Here is a 12,949-nt window from a genome sequence, read left to right as displayed (position 1 = left end):
AGAACTTTTCATGGGAAAATTAAGTGGAACCATTATGGACTAGCTGGTTAAGAGTCCAGTAAAACTGGGTTCAAACCCAGATCTGCCCCTTCTACCTGCTCTAAGATAGTGAACATCTCTCTGAGTCTTGGTTGCCTCCATGGTAGGTGGTACTAATAATCCCTCCCTCGTGGGGTAATCACGAGCGATAGAAGTAATTTGTAAATAAAGGAATAAGCACAACGTCTGGCAGTTGGAAAGCACCCATCAAATGGTAGCTACAGTAAAGGCTGTGTAGCTCCACGAGGCTGGGAGTTAGCTCTCCTTACTGCCTCTCAGCCCCTCCACCTTTGTGTAAGCTTATTCTATTTCGCTCAGCCCCAGGAGTATTAGAACATTGAGTCAGGCCATCACCTAGCCAATATTATTTAACCCAGTGAACTGACAAACAGTAATGACTCCTTGGGATTGTTTGTTTTGCCATTTTAATAACTCCTTATTGAAGAATCACTGACTAATCTATGACATGACAGGTTTTGACGTCTCCCAATTATGTGCACATTATGGAATTCATGAGTTAGAGCTGTTGTCCTTTTCTGTGGTGGAGATGGAGTTGGCAGCTCCCAATTTGCCTAATAAGATGGGTCCAGAAGCCGGGCGGAGATGGGGTGCTTTTGATAACATTCACATTGGTTTCCAGGGACGCTATCAGCATATTACAAAGTGTTACTAGAAATTTGCAAATGTTGCTAAATCTGTAGGAATGAATGTATTTACTGTGAGCATACTATCTAACACCTGCTTATACACTGGGGAAAGAAAACCACGTCTAGTCTTTAATTTAACAACTACTACTTATTGAGCCCCATAATATGCAGAGTGCCGAAATAACCCAACAAACTGCTGATGAGATGCTGAGTTTCTAATTCATGCATCCATTTAACGAAGGCAGGATTTGTACTGGACATAGGGAATCCGCAGGTGATGTGAAACATACCTTTACTCAGCATCTCCACACTGTAGACACTTACCCACCCTTTAGTCACTTAGGAGCCATCTCTGTTAAGAGATTGATTGTCACAGTATCGCAGTGCTTGTGTTCAAGTAACTCTTATTTTACTTGATAGTGACTTCAAAGTGCAAGAGTAGTGATGTTGGCAATTCAGTTATGCCAAAGAGAAGCCATAAAGTGTTTCCTTTAAGTGAAAATGTCCATGTGTGTAAAAAAAAATCATGGTATTTGTCTTTCTCTGACTAAATTATTTCAGTTAGCATAAGACCTTCAAGGTCCATCGATGTTGTGTAAATGGTAAGAGTCCATTCCTTTTTATGGCAGAGTAATATTCCATTGTATGTATGAACCACAGCTTCTTTATCCACTTGTCTGTTCATGGGCACTTGGGTTGTTTCCATATATTGGCTATTGTAAATATGGTAGCAGTAATTTTTTAATCTGTAATAACAGCTTTATTGAAATACAATACCATAAAAAGTCATCCTTTTAAAATATACAATCCAGTGGCTTTTAATATATTCAGGGTTGTACGACTATTGCCCTTATCTAATTTTAGGACATTTTTATCACTCAAGCAGAAATCCCAAACTCATTAGCAGTTACTCCCATTCCTCCCACCCTAGCCCCTGGCAACCACTAATCTACTTTGTGTCTCTATGGATTTGTCCATTCTGAACATTTCAGATAATTGGAATCATATAGTATGCAGTCTGTTATAACTGGCTTCTTTCGCTTAGTATAATGTTTTCAAGGTTTGTCCATATGGTAGCATCTATCAGTACTTCATTTCCTTTTGTAGTTGAATAATACATGATGTAGCAATAATATATATACAGTGGATATACATTTGGTTCATGTATATCATATACAATGGATATATTGCATTTTGTTTTATCCATTTGTCAGATGGTGGATATTTTGGCCATTTCCACTTTGGGATTATTATGAATAATGTTGCTATAAATATTTGTGTACGAGTTTAGGGATGAATATGTGTTTTCAGTTCTTTTGCATATATACCTAGAACTGAAATTGCCATTATATGGTAACTCTGTTTAACATTTTGAGGAACTATTTGTGGCTACTCCATTATGAAAATCCCACAAGCAGTGTGTGAAAATTCCAAGTTTGCCACATCCTCAACCAACACAATAGCAGTGATTTTTCAACTGAGAGGATATTCATTCCTAAGAGGGACAAATCAGAATCTAGTGGTGGGTACTTTGGAAAAGACCCTCAAATCCTATTTGTGACTTCAAAACACACACACACACACCACAAAACACACAGAGCCAGGCTCCTATTCAGTTGACTTGGGGTATGTCATTTATTTTGATTAACCTTAATAGCATGTATGTAATAATAGTACTTACCTTATAAGGGCTTTTGTTAGAATTAAATGAGATAATGCTAAAAAAATAAATAAAAATAAAATAAATGAGATAATGCTAGTTAAAGCACTTATACATAATGGACACTCAACAAGTATTAGCTCAATAATTTTTTATTATATGAACACACTGTCATTTACCTAGGCAGTTCTATTGTTGGACATTCGGATGTGTTTTCAGTTTTTCATGATCATTAACAATGCTCTGAGAAATAGCCTGATGGCTAGATTTTTGCCCACATCCATGATTGTTTTCCTTGGATGAACTCTGTAAAGTGTTACTGTTTGGTGCATTTTAAAGAAGTACTGGCTAGTACCTGATTACATTCCCCAATGTATATTCCTGTTTAATTTACACTGAAATTTTACTTTGGAAAATGTAATCAGGTACTAGACAGTATTGTTAAACTGGTTTTGTAAATCTTCATCTTGTACCTTACAAACATAATGCAAAATAAGACCGTCTTGGGCAGGACAGCCTAACTTTAATTCTAAAACCACTGAATGAGAAAAGGTACAAGAGAAGATTTTCTCTCAGGCTCTCTGATCTGGACACTTGGATTGCTATACCTTTTCTCCTGTGGCATCAATACCCTATATTGAGGGAATATTTTGTTAGATGAAGTCCATTAAGAATCCAGAGTCTCAATACAATATCTTAAGGGCAAGATATTCTGTTTTGTTTTCTTTTCCTAGATTAAATGCCACATTAAAGGATCACTCATGTGGCATTACATGCTGTAACATGCACAGAGGAATTGCAAACCTTGCTAGAAATTCTAGAGGTCATCCTCTGGGCATTCAGCACACAAACCAACTCAGAGAGCTGTGCATTCGGTGCTTAGTGATCCTGGGGGGGGGGGTGGGGTGGGGAGGGATCCCATGAGATTCCCCAATAGAGACACGTGATTAGTTCTGCACATACAAAATGTGAAAATCAAGTGAGGATCATCCTAATTCCTTCCATTTGCACAGGACTTTGTGGCTTACACGGGGCTTTTTGCAAAAGGGTAAAATTTCATGCATCCAGTTTCTAGCTGCTCATTAAGATGGATTGATAGGCAGTAAAATTCAGGTTTCTGGGTCACTTTTGTTCACATGAATGATTGACTTGCTGTGCGTCTCTCCATTTCTCTGCAGATGGAGACCCCAGTGAGCCACTGCTAGGAAGAAGAACTGACATTTTAGTGAGGCTTGGCAATGGGCCAAGCCTATAGTAAGCACTTTCCTTACATGGTCCCTGAAGCCACTCAACAACCCTATGAAGTAGTTCCTATTATTTTTTCTTCCATTTTGCAAATGCAGAGGCTCAAAGATGTTAGATTCTTTGCCAAAGGTCATGAAATTCATAAATGCCTGAGCTGGGACACAAACCAGGACTGTCTGACACCTAAAGCCTATATTAAGAATCTCCAGACTGGCTGAGGTCAAAGGTTTTAATAAAATTGTAGATATTTAATGTGCTAATTGGACAGGATGACCTGAAAGGTTCCAGGGTGGGCAGCACTAATCTAACTTGGGGGAGGGTATTGGGGAGTGTTGGGGGAAGGGGACCATGACAAGGGTGATAAAAAAGAATGTGTCCACGTGCTGTCATGCTGAATAGTGTAACGTAAGAAGGCTGTGTATTTGTAATTGGCCTTTTCTGTGTCAAGCACAAGCCTGAATTAGGTCAGGCTTTCAGAGCGTCCTCTGCTGACCCTTTTGAAGCCTGTGGCCCCCTTTACATAAACTGTGAATTAGACGCTAAGTTCCATGACATAGCAGAGACTGATCATACGTCTTATGCATCGATGTTGCTGAACCTCCAGTCCTATCCCGGTAGCTGATGTGGTAGGTGCTTAAATATTGGTTTACTATTGATGGTGGTGATGATAGTAAATACTCAATGAGTAATAGTAATGTATTCTTTCCAAGCATTATCTCATCTCATCCTTACAGTAACTCCATGAAGTATAGGGTGTCTCCTCAAAATGTATATACACACTAAGAATAATTCTAAAGGCAGTGTTTATTAAAATAAATTTCATTTTCAAAAGTGGGAGCTATCAGCTGTTAAAGTGTGTATACATTTTTTGGAACACCCTGTATTTGTCTCCCTAATTTATAGATTTAAAAAAACACACCACAACAACACATGGCTCAGGGAGATCTTGTAACTTGCTCACATTCACAATAAGTGGCTGAAAATCAGCTTTGCCTGATATTGGAACCTTGGCAGTGAACACTATGCTATAGTAACATATAGCTATAGTTATTGATGGATATGCATTTGTTATATTTCTAAGAAAGCACATATTAAACTCAGATTACAGAATTTAGGTTCTGTGAAGGAAGAAACTTTTGTTTTAACCACATCCCCAGCACCTAGAACAACTCTTGGCATTTACTAAATGCTCAGTAAATTTTTTTGTGTGCATATGCTTACAAAATGGGTAAGAACAATTATTTCAATAAGAATAGGAGTTACAAGCTAGAAATTAGTGATTTACAACAGGTTTTGTTGTCAGGGTTGGGTTTTTTTTATTGCAAGCACTTTAGTAAGGGTAGAACTCTAAACCTAAATACCACTTTAACAAATTCAGTAATTTACTCATTCATTCAAGAAATATTTATCTCCATTCAATAAATATAATTGCACATCTACTACGTGCTAGACACTTACTATCTGAGATGTATAGGAAATGATAAACAACAATAAGAAAACAGCTATTGCCAAATGCAATGTGCCATGAAGAAGGCCAAGTAGATGTAGAGACAGAAAACAGCAGCAGGGACAAGGTGTTGTCAGAGTATTTCTCAATAAAATAGGAACAGTTCAGCTGAGATGCTGAGGAATGCCAAGAACACAAGGAAGGGGCTTAGGGGGTGACAAGTGCAAATGCCAAACGCTTTAGGAAAGAAGTTGACATGTTGGAGGAATAGAAAGCAGGTCAGTGGGTCTTCTGAGAAATGGTCTATGCCAGTGGTTGGCAAACTGCGGCTCGTGAGCCACATGAGTCTCTTTGTCCCCTTGAGTGTGGCTCTTCCTAAGCCTTAGGAGTACCCTAATTAAGTTAATAACAATGTACCTACCTATATAGTTTAAGTTTAAAAAATTTGGCTCTCAAAATAAATTTCAATCGTAGCACTGTTGATATTTGGCTCTGTTGACTAATGAGTTTGCTGACCACTGGTCTATGCCATCCTCTTACCAAACTAAAGGATTGTACAGGGCTTCCTTCAGACTCTTACCTCCTTTACTACATGTCATTGTATTAAAGCCCTGAGCCAAAGCTTTATTTTTCTTGGTTTTGGGTGGAGGGGCTAGTTCCCTGTTGTTCATAGTAGAAAAGTATGATCCACAAAATAGAAACCTTTGAATCTACTTAATCCAAAACTTTTGTCTTGAGGGAGGGTGGGCTGTAGTGTTGAATAAATGCAGGAGGAACTTTTCAGGGAACATGAAAGAGCAAATGCAGTAAGCCCAGAGGCTGGATGTATGGAGGGGACGTTCCTTTCATTGATTACAGTGGAAAATTCCTCAAGCACAGCCTGGGCCTACCTGATTCATCATGCAGCTCTGTTCCAATCCAGCACATGTTCCAGGAAGATGACAGGGAGAATTTCCCAAATACGATTTTGCCAAGGCTTCCTGTTGCAACTTAAGCTCATTTCAACTCACAGCAAGATGTCTTCTCGCCACTTTGAGATGAACTTCGCTTTCCCCGACTCCACCCCTTCTCCCCGTCACCCGTTGTGGCAATCTGCAAGAGAAACTAGAGTGTACAACTACTGATGAGCTGACCACTGCAGCCTTGGTGATGGACACAGCTTGTCACATGGAAAACCCAGCTCAGCAACTGGTGCTGAAGAGGATTAAATCAACGTGCACCAATCTTCATCTGTTACTGGAATGTCCTAGGTGACTTTTGAACAAATAGTCAAACAAGCACATAAGACTTAACCACCTGATGAGGATAACTTGGACTCTCTTGCAAGCTGAACTCCCTCCAATCATATCAAAGGATATTCCTACTCTGTCCTTCTGGAGACATGCTGTTGCTTCCTGGAGGAGGGGACAATTCCATTTTCCACCTGCCAGAGCATCTATTCTTCATGGAAATCTATTGGCAATTCCAAGCCTCAGTTGAGGACTTGTTCCCCCCCTTTTTGTTTTTAACTTCAAATACTTTCTAAATGGTGTTAGCCGAAGCATTGTATGTATATAATTAACTCACAGTTCCCTCTGGGCTCATCTAGCTAAACTCCAGGAGCTTAACTGAGCAAGACATTTGCTTGTGTCTCCTCCTACAATGACACCCGTGGAAACGGAATCCCGGCTACAAGACGAAACCGGGGAAATGTCTTTTCAAATTGGCTTTCCAGTGACTTAATGATTTTGGTTTCATAACAATAATGATCGAATTTTGCTTTCAAATACGGAATTGGCAATTTGGGGGAGCAGGGTAGGGGTGGTAGGGAATTCGGTATTTTCCTCTTCGTTGAAGTAGAAAGACAGGCCTCTTTTTTGTATTCACTGGATCTTTGAAATTCCCTCAGGGTGGCAGTGGCTCTCTGCGGGCACAGGGCTCCGAGGGACCAGGCATGTTGAGAGCAAATGTAAGCCGGCCCCGCAGTGTCCTGTCTTCACAAGCAAAACCCACAGGAAGACCTGCAGCACTTCCCCAAAACAAAATGCAAAGGGCGAGGGAAGGGGCACTGTTCAGACTGACTGTGTTGACTGGACTCATACACAACTCAGCCCTCTGCTTCCCTCTGCCTGTGTAGACATAAACGCCTGCAGTTATGGCTGTTTGAATGAAGAGATCAGTTGTGATGGCAGAAGACTTCTGGCCGCTGTTTCCCTTTCTATTCCTAGCACAGAGGGCTTAAGCTGGGCGCTGAGAAGCTCTTTTCCCATTCTGTCCTCTCTGTTGAGGTTTAGAATCCCAGGCCTTGCCCTTGAACTCCATCAAGGGACTGCATGCACCACATAGGGGTGAGCAAAGGGACCTGGATGTCCACTTCCTGCCTACCTAAGCCCACCCCTTTCTCTTTGCTGTCCTGAAGCGCAGGTGTCGGGAGACAGGCTGCAAGCTGGGGGGGCTGTGGGCGGCAGAGTAAACGCCGCCCTCGGCTGCGTGGCGCGGGAAGGGGGAGGTTGAGAGAGCGCGCCTATGCTTTTCACCTGAGCCTGCAAGCGAGCTGCTGGCTGCCCAGGTGCCGGATCGCGGCTGCGTGCGCCCCACTGCCGCAGAGAGCAGCCGCAGCCTCCGCTCGGCCACCACCGCTACTGGGAGTCCTGGGCTGCTGACGCGGTTGGGAGGAGCCTCGCCTTTAATGCACCAGCCGCCTCCAGCCTCCAGCCTCCAGCCTCCTGCAGCAACAGCAGCAGCGCCGGCAGCAGCTGCAGCTGCGAGTGCGCGCGTGTGGGTGTGAGGGTGAGTGCGCTGGCGCCGGCCGCAGCGCCCTGCCCAGCGCCCCGCCGGCTCCCCAGCCTCCGCCCGCCGGAGCCGCCCTCCCGTGGGACCAGCACCCTCTCCCGGGCCCGGCCAGCCTGAATCCTGCCCCTGCCATCTCGCCCTGCAGCTCGGGTCCAGAAAGGCACCATTTTGTCGCGGCTGCCCCCTCTCCCGAGGGGAGGAGGGATCTTCCCCCCCCCCCCCCCCACCCCCTTGCATTTCGGAGCGGCTGCCAACGAGGAGAACCTGTTGGGCATCTCCCCAGCCCGGCTTGTGAGCGCCTCCAGGGCGGCGGGCGGGACCAGACCCCTTGGGGCACGGCGCATCTTGGCACCGGAGGCAGGCGCAGCATCCTCGCTGGGAATTGGAGCTGGAGTGAGCGCACCGCGGGAGGAGCCGCCACAGCCTCGGAGATCCCGAGTGGAGGAGGTGACAGCTCCATTGCCGGGTTTTTATTATTATTTTTTCTCCGCCTCCCCGTCTCCTCCTCAGGCTCGGACCATGGTGCAGTCCCACTGGCTCCCCTGCCCCCCTCTCCTGTGAGACTGGCTGCGGGGAGGGATCATGGATACTTGTCTGCCGGCTTCTGGTTCCCACGCAAGTAAGCCTGCTGTCAATGGAGGAGGACATTGATACCCGCAAAATCAACAACAGTTTCCTGCGCGACCACAGCTATGCGACCGAAGGTAACGCCAGCCCCGCCGCATTCCGCCGCTGGGGCCGGGCGCAAGTTGCGGATCGCTGTGCTCCGCGGGCTGCAGGGCGCGTGGTGGCGGAGACTCCTCCGGGGCTGGGGCGGGGGCTCGGCTCGCTGGGGCGGCCGCCGGAGCGCCCCACATTCATCCGGGCTCCGCGAGGCGAGCCCGGCGTTCAGCAGCAGGTGGACCCGGCGCCCACGGGAGTTAAAATGGCCCTCGGGGATTTTTCAGGGTGGGGCTCCCGGCTGGAAAAATGATCCCCCCAAAAACAGATGACCTCTCCCCCAGGATGTTTGCAGGGGGTCTTGTGGGGAGAGAAGAAGGAAGGGGCCCCGAGGACCGTGGGTCCTCCCCACCCTGAGCCGAGTGATGCATCTCTCAGTGGCTGCAGGGAGGGCATGGTTTCATTTCCTGCCGGCTCATCTCTGGCCCGGTTACCTGCTCAGACAATCAAACCCCCAAAGGGCCCTTTGCAGAAGGGCGGGCCCCTCTCCCCTTGGAAGTGCATTTGCAAGAAATGAAAAGGTGGCTGGGGAAACGGTGTTCTGGCGAGCGAATTCGTGTGACACGTGGGGCGAGCAATGCGATCAGTGGGGCCTTTAAAAATCACCATTATGAATTCTGCAGCAGTAGTTTCTGCTGAATCAACAGCCAGCAGAAAGCAAGAGGGTTAGCTAAGCTGAGCTTTGCCAAGAGGTGAAATTGTCGCCTCTCCCTCTCCCAGCTTGTTCTGATATTAGCCTGGTGCTGTGCACGCGGGCAGGGAAAAGTCAGCAGGTGGAACTCATTCTGCCTTTTGTGTGTGAATAGAGTGGAGGGGTGTTTTGTGTGTGTGTGTGTGTGTTTTTTAATACCAAAAACTTTTGTATTTTTGCTTTCATTTTCTACCTGGAGGCCTTTATCCTCAACCACTCATACAAAGTGTTGCATTATCACATGGTCATATCCACGTGAGGAAATGTGTGCGAAAGCGCTTTAGGAAAATGTAGCAAGGTGTGTTACTTTAAGGCTATTCTTCTTGGATGCTAAAGTATCTATAATTTTTTAACAAATCAAGATAACTAGAGAAATGTGATGGGGCAGTAAAAGAGTTCAAGCTCTGAAAAAAAATAAAAACACAACTTGGGGGGGGTGGAAAGCTGGCATTTTCTATAAATATCCTTGGAAGTTTTAGATTAAAAAAAAACTGTCTGGCGCTATTGAAAATATGTTCTCTGTTCATCTTTATTATTGGAGAACAGCAAGCCTAATATTTCCATGGCGCTAGCAGATTAAGCAGAGTTGTATGAGCTCTGGCCTCCGGGAGCTTAGAAATGGCTTTTAAGACGTTCAGCCCGTCCCTCCCCCATACCAAGCACCATACTTGCTGATTCTTTTCATTTGCATGGTGACAATGTGGATGTAAGGTGTCCATCCTCAGTCTTAGTGCTTTGTCACTGACTCAGTTACCAGGTAGAATATTATTAGCTCTCTGTCTGAGCATGGCATCCAAGAGAGGAGTTGGCCTGGGGTCTGTTGGCTTTATTGGGGACACCACTTCTGTTTGTGGCAACAAAGAAATGGCTGCCTCCGTGTTTTCCGCTGTATTGCATAATGCTTCGAGTGCAGGCAAAGGAAACTTACTGAGCTGAGAAGATGAGCAAATTGGGGCCTTGTGTATAGAGAATACACAAGGGCCCTAGATGCTACCTAATCTTTGTTCCTATGTCATGGCATTTTGGTAAATTGATTCTGAACAAAATGTCTGGGTTTATTTAGTCAAAATAAGGGAAAGAGCTTTCCAAAACCTTCCTAACTCAACCTCCCAGATTTCTCTCTGTCCCTGTCTCTCTCTTAGACCTCGACATTGTAAAAAGCAGGAGTTAGGTAGGGCAGGAAGTTCTCTATGGTCTTACTCTGTTCATTTTAGGGAACATCCATGCAGTCATGCTGGCCAGAGGGGGAAGAGGCCCTCTTCTCCTGATGAATACCTTACAGGCGCTGGTACAGCTTAAAAGAGCACCAGATGAAAATAGTCTTCGTTAAAATCCACTTTATTGGGGGTTTGCTCCCAAAGTTCTCTTCCCCTTTGTTAACTTAAACCCACTTTCTGAGGAATTAGCATCCAGGTCCTTCTGTAGACTTTGCGCTCTCTCTCTCTCTCTCTCTCTCTCTCTCTCTCTCTCTCTCGATATTTTTCCTACCTGCCAAGATATGTCAGATTTTTTCCTCCAAGATCTCCTTCCCATTTGTCTCTGAGCTTTCTTCCCTGTGCTCGGATCATTCCACACTGCAGTATTCTATTTAAAGCTGAAAGGGCTTTGCTGTGTAGTTAGTGTGAAGGACTATAAGCTCAATTTGCATTGTAAGTGGTAGCTGCCTGCAAGTTTATCTCGCTAAGAGCAATGAAAATGCCAAAGGACACTTTTACCCAAGACCACCTCTCTCTCTCTCTCTCTCTCTCTCTCTCTCTCTCTCTCTCTCTCTCTCTCTCCAGAAATGCATAGGTATATTTATTAAAGACATTCTTATGCCTCTTCTTTTATTCTGGCCACTAAAGTTACCACCCTTTCCTACCATTTTCTATTTTTCCTCCCCTTTTTAAATTACCATCTTTGAGCATCTTCTGTTCCAAGCAGTGCTGACTTTTTTATAGTAGCATTTTACTATAGCCAAACCCAGCTAAGTGGGTGCTGTTATGTCCATTTTCAAATAATGAAACAGCAACAGAGGCCCAGAGATGTTACTGGTTTGCCAAGGTCACACAGACAATCAAGGCAAGAGCTTGTCTTCAAACTCACGACTGTCGGAGGACCCACCACAGCCTCTCGCACTAGGAAGTTCTGCACAGCCTCAATTTTCTTTAACCGTGAGCTACTGGTATGGGGAAGATCACAGTGGTTTTGTCTTTATGTATAAACTGTATTCTCATCTGGGGTAGAATTCATTGCAGGGGTCATTTGAATGTGTGTATAGGGGTTAGATGTGAGGAAAAGCAGGGGTCATTTGAAAGTGTGTATAGGGGTTATATATGAGGAAAAGCATGGGTGGGGTTGGAATAGACACACACACACACACACACACACACACACACACACACACTGGTTTTATTGTTTTTCCCCAATGTGGAACCCTGAGTTCCCTAACCAGTGGCGCATCTCTCAAACCTATCTGATCTACATGTGTCTTTCCTTCTATATTTTTAGACTTGTCAGAACCAACTGAAAATCCCTCTCCATTAGAGCTGTCAGAAAGTTTTCTAGCTCAATCTTCCTCCTCCCAAATGAGGCCACAGAGGGAATAGGTGGGGTTTATAGGAATGGCAATCTGGTTAGAAGGGGAAGTCAGAAAACACATTTTAAAACAACTGCTCTGGTTTTGGTTTCCTTACCTATAAAATGGGAATAAGTAGAACCTATGCCACAGAAAAAACCTAATACCGGAAAATCACTGAAGACAGTGCCTAATAGAAAGCCAGACCTCAATAAATGTCCTCAATACATTATAGCTGTTATTATTACTTATGCTGCATTTTCGTAGCAAGCACTGTTTTTCCTTGAATTGTTTGATTTGCGTTTATCTTAAAGGGAAGGGCTGGTGGAAGTAGGGGAGAGGTCACACTAAAACCCACCACCATGTCTTCTGGGCTCAGCCACTAACCATGGATCTTGCCATTTATTAATTTGCCTTAATGTATTTGCTAGTTATATTCTGGTAGCAAATAAGTTCTGTCTTTTCTCGGAGGCCTTAAAAACCCATACTGTTTGTGTGTATTAAAGGAAGAACTAATTATTCCATGTAGCTCCTTCCAATAATTAAAGGCAGATTCACTCCGAGACATGATCTCTGTCCTCGTGGTGCCTTCAGTCTAGCCGAGGAGGTAGATGTGAAATAATTTTGCAAATAAGTATGTGGTTACCAATTGTAGTAAGTGATCTTCAGGAAAAGCACAAGATGCCTGAGGTCATATGTAAGGTGGAAAGGCAGATCTAATTTAGATTGGGGATTCAGAGAAAGTTTAAGCTGAGAACTAAAGGCTGAGTCAGGAATTAACAAGAGCTAAAGGCATTTCAGGTTAAAAGGACAAGCTGTACAAAGCTCAGAGATATAAAATAGTTGGACAGATCCAAGGAATGGTAAGATGCCATGGCTGGAGTGTAGGGAACTAGAGGAAGTGTGATGAAAATGAGACTGGAGTCTGCAGTTTACTTTTGAATGCACCAAAACCAAGAAAGATTAAGGCAAGGATAGAGGGATGGATAGATGGATAGAGAGAAGATAAAGCAAGTAGAAAATGGTAGTGTCCAGGTGGTCAGTCAATGGCTATTCACTGTAATTTTTTTCAACTGTGTTTGGAAATTCTCATAATAAAATGTTTAAAAAAATACTGGGGAGGAATTTAGGGATGTGGTCACATTGAGCCTTGTTGTACATAAGGAGTTTG

The 12,949-nt window shown here is 44.2% G+C and overlaps 1 protein-coding gene across 6 annotated transcripts in view; it reads left to right on the top strand.

Moving 5' to 3' along the window:
* The window catches only part of PPP2R2B (protein phosphatase 2 regulatory subunit Bbeta), a 362,719-nt gene that overhangs the window by 132,810 nt on the left and 216,960 nt on the right, over positions 1-12,949 (top strand). For 2 of the 6 annotated variants that reach the window (XM_081091205.1, XM_081091204.1), the window contains one exon: positions 8,321-8,514. The exons of 2 other annotated variants lie outside the window; for them this stretch is intronic. In XM_081091205.1, the coding sequence (XP_080947331.1) occupies positions 8,321-8,514 (194 nt within the window). Of the gene's footprint in view, positions 1-7,357; positions 7,808-8,194; positions 8,515-12,949 lie in introns of those variants that run through there. 2 more of the 6 variants (XM_081091208.1, XM_081091209.1) reach the window with 2 other exon arrangements.

The sequence above is a fragment of the Myotis nattereri genome (assembly GCF_964212035.1).
Source record: "Myotis nattereri genome assembly, chromosome: 5".
Lineage (NCBI taxonomy): Eukaryota > Metazoa > Chordata > Mammalia > Chiroptera > Vespertilionidae > Myotis > Myotis nattereri.
The sequence above is the reverse complement of the archived record's forward strand: the minus strand, read 5'-3'. Positions and strand labels throughout refer to the sequence as shown.